The sequence below is a fragment of the Phaenicophaeus curvirostris genome, chromosome 6 (assembly GCF_032191515.1).
Source record: "Phaenicophaeus curvirostris isolate KB17595 chromosome 6, BPBGC_Pcur_1.0, whole genome shotgun sequence".
Classification (NCBI taxonomy): Eukaryota; Metazoa; Chordata; class Aves; order Cuculiformes; family Cuculidae; genus Phaenicophaeus; species Phaenicophaeus curvirostris.
In genome coordinates this window covers 19,969,747-19,993,320 of record NC_091397.1, presented here as the reverse complement: position 1 = coordinate 19,993,320, position 23,574 = coordinate 19,969,747, and the positions used below count along the sequence as shown (strand labels likewise).

At 37.3% G+C, this 23,574-nt stretch overlaps 1 protein-coding gene across 4 annotated transcripts in view; it reads left to right on the top strand.

The window, feature by feature from the left end:
- The window catches only part of MLLT10 (MLLT10 histone lysine methyltransferase DOT1L cofactor), a 128,405-nt gene that overhangs the window by 71,674 nt on the left and 33,157 nt on the right, over positions 1 to 23,574 (top strand). For all 4 annotated transcript variants that reach the window (XM_069859513.1, XM_069859515.1, XM_069859514.1 and 1 more), the window contains one exon: positions 18,386 to 18,561. In XM_069859513.1, coding sequence (XP_069715614.1) covers positions 18,386 to 18,561 — 176 coding nt within the window. The remainder of the gene's footprint in view (positions 1 to 18,385; positions 18,562 to 23,574) is intronic.

The following is a 23,574-nucleotide window of genomic DNA, read 5'->3' as shown; positions in this document are numbered from 1 at the left end:
TTGAAAAGGGAAAAAAAAAAAAAAAGAAAAACTCCCAAATAATGCGGAGAACTGAACATTATCTCATATTGAGATGCTTTAGGAAAAAGTGGCTGTTGTCATCCTTGTGATACTATTTCAAGAAGGGACAGACAAGTTATATGGCTTGAAATTCCTCCATAGATATTGTAGGTAGCAGTGCACTATATTTAATTCTGATATTAATTTCCTCCTAAAGTAAGAATATAGGGAAGTCAAGAAGAGGCATACAACGATAAAGATTTTTAAAATGTGCTTTTCAGAAAGTCTTCAGCTTGTTGATAGGCTGACTTATCTTTAATTTGAGAATATTTCAGTTTACAAAGTGGTTAAAAGCATGATCATAGTTTTATACAGGAAGAATTAATATTCCTGGTCAAGATGTTTTTCATTGGTAATTTCTTACTGAATAATGGTTATAGTTTCTTTTTATTAAAATAAACGTTGACAGAAAAATATAGACCTTTAATAGTACCTTATTAGATGGGCTGCTGAAAACAAATGTTCGGCCTTTCCATCTTTGAAGTCTCCAGGCTGCTGGACTTCCCATGGAAGCAGTGTTTTGTGCGTTAGATACAAATCAGCTCCTCTGACTGTTGCAGGACTAGAGACTGTTGAGCATTGCTTTGAAACAAAACTTGATTTAAAACAAAACAAAAGAAAGGTTTTCTTTCTCCAAGAATTGCAGATTTTTTTTTTTTTGGTTGAAAACAGATGTGAAGGTTTTCTGAAGTGAAAAATGTCCCAGGGAAGGCAAGGGTAGGTTCTATTAACTGGGCTAATCTCACATGTCAAGATGTTTTTCTGGGCCAGCTTATATTGGAGAAGATCTTGGCAGCTGTGGAAATGAGAATTTACCTGACCAGTTAATTGTTGTATGAGAATGTAAGTGTCTGTCATGTTAAAATGGAAAATTTGAAGATTATATAGTTGAAACTAGATTCCCAAATTATGATGTGACTCTGGGCATTGGTTTCTAGTTAGATTTCAGATAAATATTTATTTATTTATTTATGCTCTGATAGTCAACAGCAGATAGTATGTTTAACTTATGAACTTGTAATAGATCACAGATTCTAAAAAAAGGCCAACAAAATAAAAAAAGAATTACTGTAGGAAAAGGAATGTGTGTTTTCCTGAGTTCCTTATTAGGTCTTTTGTTTAAAAACAAAATTAAGATGATTTTTGGTAATTATTCATTTCAGGAGAAAGACTTAATAATTTTAAACAGCTAAGCAAAAGTATGTAATTATTAATAAACTGTTTGAACTTCTGTTTTTATTAAAGCTTTGCAAATCTTCTACACAAATATGAATTGAATAATGAATAAATAGAGTTCGCATGGGCTAGATTTTTGCCCATGCAGAATTATTTGCGGAATTGACATCTAAATATGATGCTTTTGAAACATAGTAACATTTATGAATTCATTGACTTTTTGTTAGTGGTATCTGTATTGGCAGAGAAGAAAATTGCCTGGGGAGGCTGAAAGGCTACTGAAGTTGTTGTACTTACTACTTTGCAAATTTATCTGTAAATCTTGTTTGGTGAAGGAAGGTTTTCAAAGTTGTCTATGAGTTTTTTGTAAACTGTTTGCATTTAGATTATATTTGACCCATAAGCCTGTTAAGTGCTTTGTATATATTTGGTGTTAGGTTTGAATTCCTAATAAAAACTTCCTTATTTTCAGCCTGGGTGATCTGGATAAACTACACTGTATGGGTGAGATCTAGCTGACAACTTTGCTGTTAGTGTTGCTTGCATAGTGAACAAAATAAACTGCTTGCTTTTCCCGGAGCAGATTACCTTTGCAGATATATGGACTAAAAATACATGGTGTTATCATATTTAAAAAAAAAAGGCAGAAAGAAAATGTACTGGAACTTCCAGTTTTGTGCTTGGATTATGTTAGTTCTTTATCTCTTTGTATAAAACCAAGAACTAGAATTAACAACAGGTAGAGCAAATGAACAAGAAGGCACTCTGAAGCCATTTCTATAATTTCTATCCTATCAGATGTCTTTTTTTCAGAAATTGCTGTTTGCTTTAGGGGTGCAGCTCTCTTCTGAAGATGAAGGAAATATTCCTTAAATAAAATTTTATTGCTGCATAGAAACTGAAGTGATATACAGGTGTTGTTTGCTTACTTGTAACTATTTAGTTCCAGGGTCTCCTTTAAAAACTACAGTTAACCCCCCCCTTAATTTGACATAATTTTGTGTATATAGATTTTAAAATTAAAATACACATCTCTTTGAGTGTGAACATTTTCCAGCATCTGGAATCAATTTACTAGAGCATGACATTCCTTGTAAGTCAAATGTGAGATAGCAATCAGTCTTTTAACTCCATAAAATCTGTTAAAGGTGACATGGGAACATAAAAAAATGTGTGTGGGCGGGGGGGAGGGCAAAGAAGAGGCTTGACTATAAAAGGAGCAGTAGGTTTTTTTTACCCCTCCTTGAAAATTGTACTTTTCAGATCTTACAGACTTTCATGTCTTTCAAAAATCAAATATAGCTGAAAAATAAGTGATGTGTATGTGTTGACAGTATTTGCAGCATTTTTGTCCCTCTGAAGGCTGTCCAATTTATATGGTAAAATTCTTTTTTGTTGTTGTTGTCAGTCAGAGGTGATAGCACTACAGTCAGGGTTTCAAAATCAGAAGAAAATGCACTTTGCATATAAATTTTGCATTAATTTGATGTGAAGAGTGCAGTATCAAAGTTAAACTGACTGAAAGTTGTTTCAGGATTATGATCGAGGTGACTAACTTCTAGATAAGAAGAGGCTCTGATGTCTAGAGCTGTTGTTGATTGTTATAATAATTTCTGAGGTTCCCGTGTTAAGTTCTAAAACCAAACAAATTAAGTAGAAATACTGACATAATAGAGCGGTATAAGGAAGACTACTTACCTTAAAATGATCGAGCTATAAACTAAAAGATTTTGCTTGAGGACAAATCCATTGCAACTTAGAATGGAGACATTCCTGGGCTGATGTATAGGAACTGTACAATCTGCATACAATGCTTTTTTTAAACAAAAATAATCAGACCAAGTGTCTGATTATCAACTCTGCATTTCCCTATGCTTCTGTCTTATTCAAGTAATTTGTTTTACGTTCTTAAATAGGTTGTGTGGAGGTGATAGGACTAAGCGCGGTAGCTCTCTCAAACTCTGATAGCCCGTGCTGTGGCATGCCTCAGGGTGTTATGCTTGGTACAACACCGGGGCATACGTCCCATAGCAATTGTTGCTCTGTAGTGAAATTTTTGAAGTCAGGTGGTCCCCAGCTAGCTTCATACGCTGTGGCTGATGACAACCCAAATGCCCAGCTGTAGTTAAAATGGCAGGAACCAGTTGGGGTAGCTTTACAGAGACAATCAAATGTTTCAATAGGTTTTATATTTAAGAATGCTTTAAAAAAGGGGAAACTGTGGAATCCAGTGTCTGTCTAGGTGTGCAGATGTGTTTTAGCTACACTGAATTACAATACATCCCAGTGCTTTTTCACTGTATGGCAGTTCCTGATATTTTATAATGGTTACCTGTACTAGTTGCTTAAAACCTGCAACATCTTTGTGTTGTTGATCCGTCTGAATGTGAGCTAATTTTAATAAATGTCCTCAGCATAATTAAAGTGCAAGAAGTTGGCACAGACAAGCCAACAATGCATTTCCAGAAAAGAGAGGTTTGTTTAGGCGTAACTAATAAAATGTTGCAGGAAGTTGATATATAGCTATGCAGTACAGACAGTGTGCTGTCAAAATACTGAGGAAAACAGTTCAGGGATTTTATCTCTTAATTATTATTTTATCTTTATTTTATTTATGAGGGTTTTTTAATCTTTTGAGTTAAGCTGGGCTTTAACACCTAGCTTAGATGCAGACTTATTGCTTCATGTTGTTCAGTGTTTAAATAGAATGCTTCATTTTTTAGTATCAGATATGGTAGATATGTAAAGATGTCTGTGAGAAGGGCATAAGGATAACATTAAGAAAACTTAATTTTGGCAGTGGTCTATGTTGATGCATCTGTATTTACAAGGGAGAATTACATGCAGTCGTAAAAAGTTTCTGAAAGAGAGTTCCCATTAGACCAAATAACTTGAAAAAAATGGAAATCTTTGTCCAAATTCTGTGGTCTTTGAAGCAGTATAGTTCTAGCACATTGAGTTGGGAAGAGATTCATGGAAGCTGTAAACAGAGCTGAAGAATGAACATGTGTCTAGAGCTTGTGCATGAGTAATCCTGTCACATCCTTTGTAGTTGACTTGGGATTATATGGGTTTCCCATTGTTTATTTGTTTTGAACATATACAATAAGGATTTATGGATAAGAATGACTCAAAGGTTTCAAGTAAATTTAAAAACCAAAACCAACTAACCAAAGAACACACAAACATAACACGCCTCTTTCCCTTGTCCCTCTAAACAAATAAAAAAACCAACTCATAAACTGTCAGCATGGTTAGTTTTCATGTAAGAATATCAAATGCAGGTGTAGTGGCAAGATTAGAATTTAACTTCAGTTCTTGTATGAATAACCCATTTCCTTAAAAACAGGTAATGAATAGTAAAAGGATGGTGAGTTGTATGTAGATATTAATACAGTCAATTCTGAGATATTTTGAAACTAACTTAAATGAATAAGCTGGAAGCAACAAAGTCTTCCTAAGCAGCATTGATTTTAAGGAAGAATAATCGTCAGGTTTTAAAGCAAACAACAGCAGCTACCATCAAGATTAGATGAAGAAGGGAAGGAGTCAGCCAAGACTGAAAAGGGAAGTGTGTAAGGCAGCAGAGGTGGAAAATTAAGGAAAGCAATTCATGTGAAGTCTGACTATTACAACATAAAGTTTTTTGGCATACATGGTTACCCTTCGCCATCCCTCACCTTTCCTGATACCTTGGCATGTTGGAGTTCAATAGCTCGGCTGCAAGGTGTAGGAGAAAACTAGGTGGCTGGGAGGGTACTTCGGTATAGGAAAAGTCAGGAAAGAGGCGGCTGCCATTAGAGGCAGTTATACCAGGAACTCAGAGTAGCTCTTTTTTCCTTCCAGAATAAAACACATTGTTTCATCTGCCTTCTACTAATTTATGAGGTGTGGAAGGGAATAGGGTTAGGGGAGGACAGTTGTCCTGTTCTGCATTGAAGTTTGGGGGGGAGTCTAGTATTAGCTCCAGCAGTCACAAGGAGCACTGGTCTAGTGTTGGCCTTTGGTCGTGTGATGGAAGGTCTGTGTGTGAAACAGTTTGTTTCAGAGGAGTTGGCAGGATGTTTTCTTGCTAGGACTCCTTGCATCTCATCTCACGGTTTGATATCTGTAGCTATTGATGTGTATCGGTGTCTTCCATGAGTTTGTCTAATAGGTTTTGAAACCAATTATGCTGCTAATATCTTAAATGCGAGGAATGAATTTTATATCTTTATGCATTGTAAAAGGACGTACTTTGTTCGCAGCTGTTGCTGATCAAGTTTTGACTCTCTTCTAAAACCAGTGATGTCATAAAAAATACTCAGTGTTGTTACAGTATTCATAATCGAGACGTTTCTGTAATTTCCTTCCATTATCTTTTTTTTGGACCTAGGTATCTTAATACCCTCTTTGTCATTCATACTATGTCCTTCTTACTCTTTTCAGACCTCTTCTAGTGCTATTGTATTGTTTTTTGAGAAGTGCGGGTACTATTTGAAATATGGGCGCAACTTGATTTTTTAAAGTAGTGGCATAATTGTGCTTTTTTTTGTTTTTTTTTTGTTCTCTGCTCCCTTCTAATAGTTCATAATGCTATATTTGTCTTTGTGTAATTATTGCATGACAGTCTTTTTACTCCCTGTTGGGAATCTTAAGGATTCCAAAAAAAAAGTAAGTAAGAATTGTAAGGTGTCAATCCTGTTCTCGCGTATTTATTCCATTGTAGCACATGCTTATAATGAAGAGTTCATTTGAATAAGTACGGTAGCAGACTGTTAGTGTGATTCATGTGTCCTGGAATTGGCACTGTTTTCTGGATTGTGTATCCTGTGGATATTAAGAAAGACCTTTTTCTCCACGTTAAGTAGATGCAGGTGAAAAGGGTTCTGCTGCGATTTGTTTCCCTCACTTTGTGACTAGTTATTGAAGTTTAGGCAGTAGGTAAAAAGGCAAGGATTTTTTTGATGACTTCTAAAATACTTTTTGTCATATTCTAGTATCAGTGACAAAAGTTTAAATTGGCTTTGTTGTGAATTCATTTTTTTTGGAATCCCGATGCTCAGAAAAGCCTGGCAGATAAAAAATGGCTTATGACAGCAGCCTTCAGTAGCTGCCAGTTGTGCAGAGAACAAAGAAGAGAAAATTAAAGCTCAAAACCAGCCACCCTGTGGGAACACGAACAGTTATTACAGCCAGACCTCAGAGGCTGATGCAGGTAGAAAATTTACCCTTGGAAGTATGAGAGGTGTTTGCTACATTCTCACCTGAAAAATCATTCATTCAATCATCTTGTCAAGCCGAGCTTGTAAGCTGAGGGCTTTGTTCATTAGTAGTGTGAAAGAGTGCACTAGTACTTTGAAACTAAAATAATTTTGTAGTCATCAGGTCATGCTCCTGAGTATGAATAAATTGGCGGCATAAGTGGAAGAGATGGGCCATCTGCGTGGCTGCCAGCGCTCTGCAACTGGGCATAGAAGTGTTGTGTTGCTGTGGAGGCTGAGTTACAGAGACCTCTGAGTACCCAGCAGAGGATGTGTGTGGATTCTGGCACTTCATGGTTAGAGATCAACTCTCCAAACCCTGCTCTCTCTACACATTTGAGTTCTTCAGCTGAACTCCTCAAGTCCAAGAGACACAACTGTTTTCTGTTAAACTTCTTGATTGCTTGAGTTAGTATCAGTTTAACACTGAAGTAAAAAAGATGCCTTGTGATTAAGCTTAGCAAGGCAGCTTCAGTTTAAGTTTCTAAATTTGTTGCGGACAATGAAATTAAAACGAGTCTTTTGTTGGGAGGACAGATTGTCACTGAGAGGTATTTGATTTTTTTATTTGTAATAGTAGCTTTAGAATGCAGCTAGTTGGCTTGTGCTGGACTGTTCTTAAACTCAACATTTAAAAGCTGAAAAACTTATACAAAGAAATATAAGTAAAAAATTATAGTGCATAGACATAAATTCATTTTACAATTTGAGCTGCTGTAAATGATCAGAGATCTAATACAAGAAAGATGTATTCAGGTATATTATTGTTCACTGAAATTCCTGTCTATACATATATTCTTTTGTGCGTCTGTTAAACATGATCTTAACATGAAGCCCTTTTTCTCCTAACTCAAAAGCTTTCTCGAAGTTGATGAATACCATACATAATGGTAAGTTATATTAGAATCTTTTTCAGAGGTTCATTTATCACAAAGGGTAGCCTTTTGTGGAAAAGCCTTATTGAAGGTCTGCATATTCTATGGATTGGGTGAAATACAGATCTGCAGCGAGTCAATTGTTCAGCACTTGAGTGAAAACTTTGTAGATTGTCTGCAGGAGCCTGATAGGTCAATAGTTCCTCAGTTTCTTTTTATGATCTTTTTGTATGTGCACAGTAAAACGATAACAGTTTTATTCCAGTTCTGAGATTCTTTTCTTTAATTTTGTGAATAGTGTTTCCAGTTCTTCTTCTGTGCTCCATTCATAGGTGTGTTATAGTGGTGTCTACCTCAGGCATTCTCCCACTTGCCTTCCTGACTACTTAAATTACTACAAGTAATGCATGTGAAGGTAGCCTTGTTTTGTCCATTCTTTGTTCTGACAGCTTGATGCTGCCCATTGTGTCACTGATAACAGTACTATCAATTTCAGAGGGAGCAATATTGAATCTTTAATGTATCTAATTGCTGTTTCCCTTTCGTGCTCGTATTGGCTTTGTACCCCTAGTTCTGTACTCACTTGTAGCCAGTGGAAATGAAATATATCTTACTAAATTAGAATTTGGTTTACTTTTTCAAATTTATAGGAAGCAATCATAGCTATATTCACAAGTCACTGAAAGATTTAGGATGGAACATTTATGGTTAAAACCCTCTCATAAGGCTAGTTTTGAAGGTGATGAAATTTATTTCTCAATGTTATATTTAATTGCTGTCAAGCAATTCATTAATAAAAAATGGATTTTTTAACCATTGGTGTAAGCCAACCAGAGTGATTTTGTTAATGCCATATGTGTACATTGGAAGAACAGTGCTGTATATATAGCAAATTGTATTGACTTGGAGTTCAGCTTATGCAAGAGAATATAAATGTATAACTTCACATGGTGAAGTTCCTTGTGTTTTAAGCTAGCAATCATTAAGGTTTTGAAGGACTTTGCTTTTCACACTGTTGGACCTACGAATTACGTCTGCTAGGCATATGTCTATAGTGGTTGGTCTCTTAATAATTTAAAAATATTACATTAAATTTGTATTTCATTGCCTACATGTGATGAGAGATACTGAAATTTCTCTAGATTTGTTTTGCTTTAGTGAAATAGGTTTAGCTTTTTTTCCTTTTGATGTAGGGTTTCCCTCTCACTCTCCCAGGTATACAGTGCTCTGAACCTGCTTTGAGATGATGGAAAGCAAGCTCACCATTTTTCTGAACAAAAATAAAACATCTGAAGGGTATCTGAGAAAGTGTGCTGAATTTGGACTTGGTGAGTTTCTGCAGTTTTATAAGCAGAGCCTTTTTGCTGTTTAATGTTGAAGAGGTGTAGGTTCAAAACAGTGCAGAATAGAAACTGATGGAATGCCATTTGTGATGACTTCTTTCCACATTGCACATTTCTTTAAAAAATGAATTGTGTATGCTGAACTCCAGCATAGAAGTTGGAAGGGCATAGAGGAAAGTGGTTACTTAATGTTGTATGCTTTCTTGCCAAGCAATAACAATGCTTTGTATGACTCATTACTGTGGGGCAGCATAATATTAGCTACATAAAATCATAGAATCACCAGGTTAGAAAAGACCTCTTGGATCATCGAGTCCAATTTTCCTATTTGCCACTAAACCATGTCCCTGAGCACCACATCTACCTGTCTTTTAAACACCTCCAGGGATGGTGACTCAACCACCTCCCTGGGCAGCCTGTGCCAGTGCCCAATGACCCTTTCTGTGAAAAATTTTCCTGATATCCAGTATGAACCTCCCCTGGTGGAGCTTGAAGCCGTTCCCCCTTGTCCTGTCACTTGGGAGAAGAGGCCAGCTCCCTCCTCTCTACAACCTCCTTTCAGGTAGTTGTAGAGAGCAATAAGGTGTCTCCCCTTAGTCTTCTCTTCTCAAGGCTAAACAACCCCAGTTCCCTCAGCTTCTCCTCGTAAGATTTGTTCTCCAGCCCCTTCACCAGCTTTGTTGCTCTTCTCTGGACTCGCTCCAGAGCCTCAACATCCTTCCTGTGGTGAGGGGCCCAGAACTGAACACAGTATTCGAGGAGCGGTCTCACCAGTGCCGAGTACAGAGGGAGGATAACCTCCCTGGACCTGCTGGTCACGCCGTTTCTGATACAAGCCAAGATGCCATTGGCCTTCTTGGCCACCTGGGCACACTGCTGGCTCCTGTTCAGTCACTGTCAACCAACACCCCCAGGTCCTTCTCCTCCAGGCAGCTTTCTAGCCAGACTTCTCCTAGTCTGTAGCACTGCACAGGGTTGTTGTGCCCCAAGTACAGGGCCCAGCACTTGGCCTTGTTAAACCTCATGCCATTGGTCTCAGCCCAGCAGTCCAGCCTGTTCGGATCCCTTTGCAGAGCCTCCCTACCCTCCAGCAGATCGACACTTCCACCCAGCTTAGTGTCGTCTGCAAACTTGCTAAGGGTGCACTCAATGCCTTCATCCAGGACATTGATAAAGACATCAAACAGGGCTGGACCCAGCACTGAGCCCTGGGGGACACCACTTGTAACTGGCCTCCAGCTGGAGTTAACTCCATTTACCACAACATGTTAGTTTTAGAACAGTATTTGGATAGGATTTATCATCTGATCTCTCTGGGTCTTTTTGTGGGGGGATGTGTGTGTGTTTTGTCTACCTTCCCGTGTTTCTCTAAGTCAGATTTTAAAGTTGGTTACTCCCACCACCCCAGTCTTGCGAGGTGTTTTTGCATGCTTTTGTTTTGGGTGAAATCATTCATATAGGTGAAATCAGTGAGGGGAGGTAGAAATTCTGAGAACACGAACAGCAAGGGAAAATCTTACCATGTGTGTATGAGATGAAAAGGAAGTATTCAGACTTGAGATAAGTATTTCAATATAGGAAGACAGTTTACTCCAAAAATGTATTTGGATTCTGAGTCAGATAATGCTCAGGACTCTAAGTGTCATTGTCTGTGAGAGTTTCGATAGGGACAGTGTATCAGGAGCTTGATTTTTCATTGCAGTGAGATTAAGTTGGCTGAACATCAGCAGGAAAAAAAATGAAGAGTTTTTGTTTGAGTAGAGACAAATACAAGTTGGGAGCAGAAAGGTTCATTTGATTGTTAAGGTAGTATAAAGGTGATGGTTGAAGCCTGTCAGTTGAATTTGCTGCTGACAAAGTGCAAAGAAAGAAAGATGGCAGCTAAAGACTTGAACACATTTGAAAGGGTCAGTTAAAAAAGAGGACTAGAAAATGGAGTCATACAGGCTGTATCTTTCCAGAAAGATAGCCCTCTCATTGGAAAAGAGCCAAGGCACTTCAAGGCAGAAGTGGCACACTGAAGTTTTACTAATAAGTGGTCTATTTCTCAGTTTTATGGTCAACTTATTGTACTTCTTATACTTAAAAAACCAAACTTGTTTAAACCTAAAATAGTCTGTTTGAGAGATGTTAGATTTTCACCGCTATTCTGCTTTTTGCTCTGTGATAACTTTGTGCATTGTCCTTCTCAATCTTACTCTGGGCCCCACAGTCAGTCTTTTTTGGCTTGACCTTGAAGTCTCATCTCTCCTGCATCATTGTTATGGGCCTACCACTGGAAAGCAGGAGGAGAGGGTACGAATGTACGTATTTGTTGTGGATTTTAGTATGTGCTTTAAAAAAGACTGTGGAGAGTGATGACCTGAACAGGATGATTTTGTTAGAGCTGGCTGTAAATTGTAATGGTTGGTTGTGGCCTTGCTGTGGGTACTTCAGTTCTTGCTTATCTTGTCTGTTGTATTTCTTACTCCTGTTCCTGTTTTCAGGTCTCTATTTATGCTTGTTCCATCTTATGCTAATTTGTGAGATGCAGTAATGAAAGTCGTAGCATGGGACAGACATCTGTCATGCCAATGCTGGCACTGTGATTGGCTTTAAAAGACAGCACATTTCCAAAGAAACTTTTCAGCTCTGTAAACTTGGCTTCCTCATCAGTACAGACAAAGTTTAATTAGATAGATATCATTTTTTTCAACAAGATAACCTAAACTAGTCAGAGTCTCTACTGAGCATAAATTAGTTTGTTTTTTTTTAATGTAGCCCAACTTGGGCAGACTTTTATGGTGTTGATAAGGAGGTAACTGCCTGTACTGAAGCACAGGGACAGTAGCGCTCAGCTAAAACAGCTGAATTTTTTTAAAAAAGGAAGAACAAGAGAAGGACAAATTACAAAGTCATCCTGAAATATTTCCTTTGCAGTCATTTTTTTCAGAGTATCAAATGATGGAGTGTTACTGTTCAGTTGTCAAACATTACAGCCTTAAGTATAACTACCTATTCCTGAGTTCTAGAATACCACTTTTAACTCTTTAGCTGTTGCTAATGACAGTGATATGTAGTCTTTCAGCAGTTCAGGCAACAGCTGTTCCCCACCACCAGAAATAACTTAATCACAACAGAACTGCTGCTGTTGTTCATTGGCCTGTCTAATGGCCTCCTTTTAAAAAATTCTGGATTAATCAAGCATCCTGTAGCGTGTCTTCAATGGCACTAGTCTTTGCCTTCAGTCTCTATGCCTTCTGATCACTGGAATTCAAAAGAGAGAACTTTTGAAGTAGGAACTCCTGTAAAAGACTGTATTATGTTAACAGTGAAAAGGAATCCGGAATGCCCAGTGACTTCCTATTTCAGCACTGAGATTGGTAGCTGTCAGAATGTTTTGAAGCTATGGAAGGTTTTTGGAAACACACTAAGTGCCCTTCATTAAGAAACACGATCACAAATGTTATGCCACTACTCAGGAATACTTCTTTAGTGAGCCTACAACTGCTTTTGTTTTAGTATGTCATATTAAAGTGACTTAGGCTTGTATATCTTGGCTCACCATGACAAGAGGGAGCATCTAAATACAAGTTAAGATCTTTATTTATCAACTGTTCTTCCATATCTGTCTAACTTTTTCTTGCAAAGATGTTTTTGTGCTGTGACACACTTGAACTACAGCTCTTTCCTGTAGTTCTGAGCATATGTGCCTCAGAAATGATTTATCTTATTGATCTTCTTCTAGAGGAGTACCTCAAAACATCTTGAATTAGAATAGAATAAGCATGGAATTCTTCATATGTCCTATTTCATAAAGCTGAGTTAATTATGTATCTGAACGTTAAACAACCAGTTATAAAGCATCTCCAAGATTTACTGTGGGGAAATTACAACATCTGGAGGAAACAAATGAAAGGAGGTTTATCCCTATGCTGTCCCTGTCTTCCACTTCCACCTCCCCCCAGCCAGACTGCACAGTTTGAGGTATAACTTTGTCATGGGACAAATTACAACTGTTCAGAAAAGATTGGAAGAAATTAATTAGGGAAGGGTTGGAAGTAAATGTAAGGTATCCCAGCCTTTAGAATGTTATCATGCTCACCCTTTTCTTGTGCTTTTCCTTGTGCAGCTGATGTTGGTCACTGTTAGAGGTGGATATACTGGGCTAGAAAAATGATACCAGTTCTCCCTGTGTTCCTAGTCCAGTGCAACATTCATATGTCTCCTCATGTCATATATAAACCTCCCAGAGAGAAAATTCGTCTTGGCTGGTCTGTGAAAGATGTGGGTTTGAGCCGTTCTGCAGTGGAGGGCTTTAGTGCAAGACCTGTAATCCAGCAGCCTAGATTAAATCAAAGTAGGAACGGATGGCGTTTGCACCAGGAAGCTGTAACTGACAGTGGGTTAGGCAGTTTTGAAATCTTTTACTTAAACCCTACATGTGGGAACAAAAGTGTGATTGAGGACTGTATACTGACTAAGCTTGGTTTTAGCAATTTGTATGTGTTTTTTCATGTTAGTTAGCTTGTGTTTGTATTCCTCACTGTTACAGTTTATTGAACAGTGAGCTGTGTAACACTGCTAATATGTTAGTGAATTTGGGATCAAGTATAAAATAACTTTGTCCATTATAGCAGGTGGGACTACCTGAATAGAGGAGTAGACCATTTTAATAGCTATATGGATCAGTTCTGATCCTTCACCCCCTGCATCCCATTACTGAATGTGTTTATGAATGACTGTAGATAGCTGTACAGTCAGGATCATGGACATAGCAATGGGAGTAGGCCAAAGAGACAGACTGAACATCTTGTGCTAGCTGAGCTTTCAAGGATTTGGAGTTAATTTTAATAAAGTTTGATAGCAGACTTCAGGTCTTCGCTGCATGTGAAGATGGTATGACGTTGCTCTTGTCCATGGATTCATCATATATGTTACATTGCCGTGCTGAGTTGTGTTCCTCAGGTTTGTGAAGGCCAATATTCATCAAGTATTTTGGTCTTTGACTATAAATCTGATCTCTGGGCTATTTTCAAAGGGAATAATTATGTCAATCTGTCTTTTGTCAATAGTATGAAACTGAAATAGTTGTTCTAGTTTGAAAATGCTTGTATCTGTAACTTCCCTCCTCTCTTTCACCCCCAGTGGTGTGTTTTCTTTGGATGCTTTGAGCCTGGGAGCTTTTCTTCCTTCTACCTGATCTCAGAGAGGACAGAAGATGCCTTTCATGAAAGGAGGGCATTGCCTGTTGATCTGTGAGAGAGGCCGCTGTGCCTCCATCAAAAAAGAACACCCAGTCACTGAAAGGGAGGGAAATGCTGTGCTGGCTTGTTATCAGGCTGCAGATCAGTAACTATCATTTCTGTGCATTTCTAGAACTGATACTGCAGAATCTTGTGGAAACCTAGCTGAACATGGGCTCTACTGTTTTGCTCATCAGCAAGAAAACAGCTTGGTTATTTGATAGTTAGATTTCAGATTCCTTCATGAAGGAAGTGGGTTGGCCCTAGCATCCAAGCGGTAGTTTAATTATCTCAGATTAATTGAAATGAAATATTGTTGCTGGCAGTTTCAAACACAACTATCTTCTGGTTTTAGACAACTGTGTTTCAGTAACGTATTACTTGCTTGTGTTTAGCATTAGATTCACTTTAGCTGATGTCCATATTACAAAATAACAAGCAGTGGGATATTTCTTCCATTATCAACATTCTGCTGGAATAGAACGTTTTTTTTCTTGTGTAACTAAACTTAATCAGCTTTTTACAAGTTTAGTTACTAATAATGGACTGCTTTCTTCAAAAGCAGTTTTTCATTTTGCTCCATACAGAAAGTTGTCTTGGTTTTAGGGAAGACTTTCTGAGATCACAGGAAGTGAGGGTCATGAAAATGTGTATAGCCTCAGTTTTTGTAGAGAAGCTCGTGTTCTTATAACTCAAAATTTCCTGTCCCGTGTGTGTCTGTCTTCCCTAGCTAGGAGGGTTCTGTAGTGCTGTGCAAGTTTTGTGAGATTGCAAGTTTACATTTAAAAAAACCCTCTCTTTGACAATATTCTGCCTATTCCTTAAGTTCTGGCAAAATGCTAGGATCAGCAGCCCATGGTAGACACCTGAAATAACTTCCTCTCTTCACAGTTGTTGCAAGAGTCTCAAGTTACTGACTTAAAAAAGAAAGTACAGCTTGATGGTAGGGAGAACATTTTCCTAGCTTCTTAAGGAAGCAGTCTGCATGTTCCTCATGATTTTGTCCCACGGTGAGCTTTGAGACTGTTGGTCTGATTTAGAGCAAACTTGATAAAAGAGTCTGGAATATACAAGTTCTAGTAATAGAGGTGGATGGTGTATGGCTACAAGAGTAACCACAGCCTACTTGTGTCTCTTGCTGAACCAGACAGTTTGATTAAGTCTTGGGCTCGTGGAACTACTTATTTTTGAGATTTTGAATAAAACTACCAAAAATTGTTCTGTGTGACACTTGATGGGTGTTGCTGCCCAGCTACTTCTGACTTGAGGCTATTCTGTTTTTCAGTATTCTTGAAGTTCTTTTATTTTCTCCTTTATCAATTCTGTCATTAATTGTCAACTAGAGAATAAGGGTTTTTTTCCAATCTGCATAATCTGATGCGTCAGTGCTCTATAGCGCTACCCTCCTGTGCTAAGCGGGCAGTTATTTGTTGTCCAGAGATGCTTTTTTTTCCCCCACAGTTGCCTTTTTGTTAGGCCTTTCACTCCAGCAATGCAGATTATACATGCACTTTAGCTGTCAGAACCTGAAATCATGTTCTACAGCTAATGTTAATTAGTGGCGTTGAGCACAATCAGACTTTATCCAAAGTGCTATATGTCCATTTCCACCTGGAGCTGAAGAACTGTGTTCTGTTTAAAATGCTTAAGACTGTATTTAACCATGCTGTTTGTGTCTCTGACAAATTACACAATGCTGTTCATCACAAGCTATAGCTACTTGGCTTTTCAGTTATATGGGGAGGACTTCAAGGTGACTATATGGTGAGACTTCAAGGACTTCATTTGTTTGTTTTAAACTTAAATCTGGTTTATAGTGATTTGTTTAGGCTTTTGTTATTATTCCTTCCTGATCCAGAAAGTGATTTATCTATCCCAGACCCCCAAAGGACAACTTGATATGTTTGAGACATTTAAAATATGTACTTTCTTGGCTTCCTACTATGATATGCACGTAGTTTTTATACAGGTATTTTTGAAATGGTGTGAAAATCAAGGATTTATTTGTATGTTCAGCATACAGTTCGTATTTGAATGCTTGCATGGACTTGAATGACTAGTTCCAGAAGGTGCATGTACTCCATTGCTAAATGGAAATACTTAGCGCAAACAGAGTGTGCAGATGGGTCCTATTTGTCCTGTTTTGCAAGAGCAACGAATAGTGACTGTTTTTGCTAGTACATGGACTACTACTAGCAACAAATTCCACTGGCAAACTAGGTTACTGCTTGTCTTTCTTTTTAAGTAGTTTTTTACCCATGATTTTATAAGTATCTGCTTGTCTTCAGAATTTTATTTTTAAGAGGAAGAATAAACCTTATCTTTAAAATAAAAGCAGCAGCAGCTCTGCAGTCATTAAATGTATGCTATTTTGAAAAATTATTTCCACAATAGCTTTAAAATTTTGGAGTTATTTTACCTTTATGGCAAAATAGATTTTCTTTTTTACTACTTGACTGTCAGCAAAAATTTTGTTTTCTCCAGTCATTATCATTGATGTTTTATGACAGTGATAGCATTTGTGATGATGAGCTCTTGTGATTTCATCATAAGTATTGTGATATTTCATTGCTTTTACCCTTAAAATTTCACAATTCCTGGAGCCAGATAATTCCATGAGAATCACATCTTTTTCAAGAATTTTGTATGTTTTGTAGTTTTAGTGCATTCAAAATACAAAGGATCAAAAATCTCATCCTTTTTATTAATTTGAAATGTCTGATTGAAAGCAGATTTAAAAAAAATCTTTTATTTCAGGTTTTGTGTTTGTAATTATATCTCACTAAAGAGTAGACTCAGTAGCTGAACTGTTTGTTAATTGTGTTCATTTTGGTGCTGTGTAAGGACAGATTTAGAACAGGATTCATAAAAGTTTACTGTCTCGTTAGATGGAGCAGGTATAATTGGAGAAGAGTCATAACAAAGTGAACAATGTAAGCATCTTAAGTGTTATAATGCTATAACTGTAGATATTTTGGGATGGTGACAAAAAAAAAGGAGGGGCAGATGACCCTGGAAGATGTGCTAGATAGAAAAAGACACAAAGGTCAGTAGAAAAGCAGTGCGGGTATGGAATGGCTCTGTGATTAAGAGATTAGGGAGAGGTTGACAAGAAGTCACTAATTTCAGTTAGGCAGGAAAAAAAGTGTTGTTGGAATGGGTCTTCAGCTGTTTTATTCTTCTCTTATTTTTCTAGGGGGTCTAGCTTATTTTCTCTTCCATTTTTCTTGACAGTTAATAGAAGCAGGGAATTTAAGATGCATCAGTGTTTGCATATGATGTGTGGGTTTGGATGATGTTGGTCTCCCTTGACTGCCTGTGCTCAGAGGGACTGCTGGGTGGCGAGTGCTGTTTTAACATTGCGTATCTTCTTACTGTCGCTGCCTTCTTCTGATCATTATTTGTATGAGTGACAAACGAGCTCCACCCTTTGCCTTCTAACTGGCATTTCAGTTCTGTTGCTTTTTTTGATCTAACCATGTTCATTCTACTTCTGTTTACTCCCTGTGGCACTCTTCTCTAACTGCAGTTCAGTGCTACCATGCTTGATATTCCTTGGCCAGCTGACAGCTCACTTATCTAATGCACGTGGAGCCTAGCAGTTTCATAGACAGGTACTACTTCTTGTCCTGGGCTTCTGGTCAGTAGGGTTTTTCCCCAACCTATATGATGAACTTTACCCTGCATGTAGATGAACAGAAGTAATGGCTTCACAGAGGGGTACAAACTCTTCCTGTTTAAATTGGTATTGTACAAGTCTGACTAATGTTAACATGTTTAGTCATTTACTTGTTGCTTGTTCTAGCAGCAATGCTAGTCAAGCATTTGTAGATCACAGATGGAGTTTTAGATTGTGAATAAACGAAAATACCACCAGTCCTACCAGCAAATCTGGGTACTTTGTCCTCAGACTTGCTGTCAATATTGTTCCGAAAATACAGAAGCAATCCTTAGTTGCCAAAATTACAGTTTTGGGCAAATGTATGTTATTTATAAACATTCTTCTTTAAAGTTAAAAAATATTTTTCCTTTTTTATTGTGTATATTCAGTTATATAGCCCACTACTTTATTCTTTATCTACTTAATATTTACAGTAATTCGTTGAAAGAACAAACTCTGATAGCAGACTCGGTTGAAGGCAGGCATTTTAGCCAAAAATTCTGCTACTGTTAATATTTGAGCAGTCTGTAATGCACATAAATATTTGATTTATCACACGTGCTTTACAAAAACTTAGAACTGAATCAATCTGCGTTCCCTGAACTGTAGAATGTCAAATAATGAGACTACTTTTATCAATCAGCATGGCTAGAATTTCAACACAGAAGCTTTCTGCATTATGTATTAAGTGATGTTGTTTGTCCTGATTAATTTTGTACTGCATATTTACATGGTTAGTAGAAAACAGAGGGGAGGGGAGAGATAAAGATGCATGTAATCGTTTTTGTAATTTTTTTTCCAGGTATTTTTAGCAGCAATGATGTAGCAGTATCATTTCCAAATGCAGTGTCTGGCTCAGGATCTAGCACTCCCGTTTCCAGTTATTTACCTCAGCAGGCTTCAGGCCACTTGCAGCAAGTGGGAGCTCTATCACCTTCAACTGCGCCTTCTATAACTACTGTTGTTGCTGCAACTCAGGTAAACTATCACAAGAGTATAAGATAGCAAACCATGTTATTCACCTGCTTATTTTCAATGTTAAGAGAAACGATATTTTGTTCGGAAAATAGATGAATAAACATTGTATTTGGTGTGAAAGCTTTATGGTGGCTATGAGTTCCCCATAACATCATGTAGTCTCATCTTTGTAAAGCACAAAGGTTTTTTCAAAAATGGTCTGTGGAAGTTTATGGCAATAATGACTGTATTATGACTAGTAGCATAAGTGCTGATTTAAAAGAGGAAAACATGTAATGTTTTACATGTTTCATGCAAAAATGCTGGTATTGGTCAAAGAACAGAGGGGTTTATTTGCAAGATTTGACAAATGGGCAACTAAGGCTGGCCCTGGCAAAGAGGTGGCCAAGGCTGACATCTTGATAGCAAACGGAAATGGACACATATGCCATAGTTTTGTATTTGAAAGGTCATACAAATGAAGATACGTAGTTCATGCTTGGTAGTGAAAGGATAAGGGAGGCACTGGAGTAGTGCAGAAGGGTGATGTAGTCAAAGTAACGAACCAGAAAAAATGTCTTGATAGTAGTGTTTTCTGTGAATTTAAGTTGGGCAAGATTCCATTTATCAAGACAAGAGAGTACAGAGGTTTAGTTGTAGAGAGCCACCACAGTGAGAGTATGTATGAGGGAATACTGTACTGGACATGATGTTTTTATGCTTTGTGTTTCTTATATTTTTCATTTTCTGGTGGGAATCTGTTTTACAATGAATGTATCAAATATATAATGTTATTTGTATGTGTGCATATAAGCGATCAAGTTTTCACTTATGGAATCTGCAGTGATCTAAAATAATGGATATAAACCTGAAGAATTAAAATCAAGCTTAATACATACATACTTATATGTATGTGCATGCATGCACACATGGTGTGTGTTTAGTACATGCATTGCAGAAATGCTATCTGCAGGCCAGCATAATATGTATTTAAGTATCAAGTAACACTTTGTTGTTATAGGTGGCAGTTCCTATTTTTACATAATTTTTCTGGGCTGGTTTCCTAAAGAAATAATGCTTGCATTATGCATGTTTGTCTGTGTGACTTCTGTCTTGTAACTTGGGAACCTGTTGGCCAGTTTCACCTCAAATTGGGTGACATCTCTATTGCAAAAATTGATAGGAATTATTTTAAAGAAATGAATTAAAAATACAGTGCTTTGGCAAAGAGCCAGTATAGCTTTTGGGAAGGGAAATCACAAGTAGCTGGAGTTAGTACTCCTTTATTAAAAAAAAATTAAAGAAAAAGATCCCAAAGACTATTACACCCCATAGCTCACCGAAGATGATTAAAGTGAACAGTTTGGTGATAAGGGGAGAGATTGTGTCATAGTTTATGTAGCAGATTAGAAGATTTGAAAAAGGCCAAACAAATAGATACTCAGTTTTCACAGTGGAGAGGTTTTACATGAGAGTCTTGGGAAGATGAGCCTTACGGCCTTTTGTACAGCTCAACATATTCGTAAATGAACTAGGAAAAGGAAGAGGAACAGAAGCCAAGTTTGCTGATTATGTGAGGTTATACAATGAGCTACTATGAAGATCAGCGGTCACGAACTGCTGAAAGACCTTACCAGCCTGTGTTGACAAGGTGGTAAAGAGTGCAGATGAAGGGAATGTTAAAGGGAAAAGGCAGTTTCTATTCAAAACAGATAGAGTGGCTATCAAAAAAAGGTGCAAGAGCAGCCATGGTAGTGAACTATGGTAAGGAAAAGCATCCTTATAAGGAACGAGTAAATGGTGTAGAACTCAACACTGAGATGGGTAAGACAAAGGTCAATAAATAACAAATGGCATGAAAAAGTTAAATAAGCAAGAGTTATACACCATCACTTCTAATTGATAGTATGTCAAAAGATAAATGGATTAAAAAAACAGTGAGACAGAGCCCACACTTAGCAGGTAGGAACAGAAATGCCATAGTATTTTTTTCCTCATGTTGTCAGAAAAAGGTGAAGTATACCCTAGGAGATTAACTTTCTCTTAATGTTCAGCTGAACTAGATGAGCCCACCATAGGTTAAAGGCTTAAAATTTCAGTCCTTTTCGCTCTTTTTGGTGGCAGATGTGTTTTTTGTGTTTATTTTGTTCTCCTCTTCCTCCCCTTTCCCCTGAGTCATGTGTCTTAACCTCAGTACCTAATTTATTTTCAAGTGTTCATAGATTTACTTGTCAGGATTAAGTGTATGTATATGTGGAATAGCACAAAGATGTGCTGCTAAGGTGTAGTTCTCTGAGATATCAGCTGTTAAGTTTTCTTAGATCTCTATTGGGCATTTGTAATTATGCTTTTGGGGACGTCATGAATTTGACAGTTTCTGATGGGTTTTTTTTTTTTTAAAGCAAGGGCATTAAGGAATTCTAAGGAAAAGGTTTTAGGAGAAAATAAATTTCCATAGATTTACTCTCAAAATTGGCTGAACTATTTTGGTTAGGAGCTTACAGATATCTAATACAGAAAAGTGCATTCTTAGTATAAGAAAACTTGCAAGAAATGGAAAGCCACTGTCCTAAAGCGAGAAAATTAGCTAATACTGCTGTGTCTTATTTTTTTTTAGTAATTGCTATGCCTATATAAAAACATCACTGATTAAAACCCTCAGTTGCTACTTTTTCCTTCAGCAACTGAACAACATTGATTTTAAAGCTTAAAAAAAAATCCATCTTGAAACTCCTGGGCTGTGATTCTTTCATTCTCATTTCTAGTATGATAGTTCCCATACTGTGGGTTTTGTTTGTTTTTAAGACAAAACCACAGTGTGGGCTTTGTTGCAATCACCTTTTCTTTTGTGTCTCATTTTCTTCTCTCTCATGCCACTCAATTTTTATTCCAATCTAATAAATCCAGAAGAGATTATTAGCTTGTGTTCCATGCTGTGCCATAACTGAATTTAAATGCTGGTGTTCCTCGCCAGGTGGGAATCAGTGATCTAGTAAAAATGCCACTTGCTGGAAATGCAGGGTTTTTTTGCGTCCTATTCCTCTTTTTTTATATGTTTTGGGCATAGCCGCTGATAGATTACGCTGCTTAATTTTGTGAGGCTTTATTACCACAACAATGCATTTAACAGTTGCAAGAAGATAAGGAAAAAAAGGATACGGGAAAGAAGATGCCGTTCACATATTTTTCCTCCTGTTTTTCTGTGAATTGACTATCTTGATGTATTTGTACTGTCTTTTTTGCATGTAACAGCAAATTACTGTATCCCAAACTATTGTCTTTTCTCTCTGAAACGTGCCTATAACTTTTGCATGAATATTAATTTTTCCTCTTTTATTTTTTTTGAAAAATCACTTTTTTCCGTTTGACTTTTGAATAGTTTCTTAATTTTTCCCTGTTAAGCCAAGTCATAAGTCACACCGCTTCAAGGTCCTATGCTCTGATTTTATCTCAGAGATTTCCTTGTGTTTCATAACTATTGCAGAAATGTTTGTCAGCCTGTTGCGGTATTCTGTAACAGTTTGCTGTGTTGCTTTTTCTGATAAGTTATCCTTAGTGATTAATATGTTCATTTAAAAAAACCGGTGACCTGTGTGCCTCAGCAGCTTCTGGTATCATACTGCTTGTCAGCGATTGTTAAATTAGTTTATTTTTTTTAATTTTTATTTTTACTTAGTAGATTTCATTTTATAATTAAACATTTGCTACTTTGCTTGAGATTGAGAGTGAACTTGCTTGAACTGTCCTTTTTGACTTCTTTAATGAGCTCAGTCACCATTTGTTTCTGGCGGCTCTCTGTTCAGAACGCAGGATCAGGCTGCAGTAATGCAAGTAAAGGCTTTTGACTGGGTTTTCTTTTAGTCATTGATGATTAAAGCCATCTCTCAGACTCTATTCCTTTTAGGAAAAAAATGCATTTAAGTATGTTATCATCTCATTTCAATATTACTTTTAGTGGGAGTGGAAATGGCATGTAGTGGTTTCTGTAAGACATACAGCCTTTTATTTCAAACATTTGTAGCTCATTGAGTCTGGTAATGTATGATTCAGTGATATATGATCTTTACCTTATAGTAATCTCAGTTTATTCAGAAATTTTCAGGAGTTATGCTTATTCTGAAAATTTAATATGATCAAATTGTGACTTTGTAGATTATTTTTAACTCCTCTCCCATGTGATGGTATCTGTGCTCTTTGTGACTGTAATAAGCCTACCTGTGAGGCAATTTCAAACAATATTGCACATAGTTGTCACTAACCTGTTTTACAGATACAATCCAAAAGATTATTTTCTGTTTCTTAGGACAGAGAGAAAAATGTTTTTTTGCTAGTGCATTCTTCTTTCCTTTTTAAGCCGTTTTTCTTCCTTTGCAGCTTCTGTTTGATTTTCTTACTAAGTTCCCATCTCTTACTTTATGCAGTGTGCTTCCTTTGCCACAGAAGCAGCTAATAAAGAGAAGGAAAAGGACAAGAGGTATTTGTAACAACAGTCCTTAAGGCTTGCACAGAGATAGTGAAACTGAATAATTGCTGTTTGTTACTGTTTTTAGTCCTGGATTTATTTGTAGTGGCATGATAGGTGCTCTTCGTTGTAGTGTAATGTACTACTGCCTCTATGGTGGAGATGTGATAATTGAGAAGGTAGGTACTGCTACTCAGTTGCAATTCTAAGTGAAATAAGTTTGCTTTAATCACTTCCATTATCCCTTCTGAAGTTCATTTGGCTTTACTCCCCTGAGGAGCAGCAGAAAAACAGCAGGGTTTTCTTTAGCATTCATATAGCTGTGGCTATCCTCCTTTGTCTGTTCCAGCTTTTAGAGGGAGATAAGGCTTGTGTTTTTTCAATAGATTGGGAGTTATTTGTTAGCAGTAGAGAAGTGTGAGTGCTCTGGAATCCTGAGATCTTGTCAGATTCTGAATGTAGGGCATCCGAGGTTTCAGATGCTTCTGTCCTGTGCTTTTTATTTTCTCGTATTCTGAATTTTGGATCTCTGTATTCCCCTGATCTTTCTCTACATTTCTAGTTTACACTGG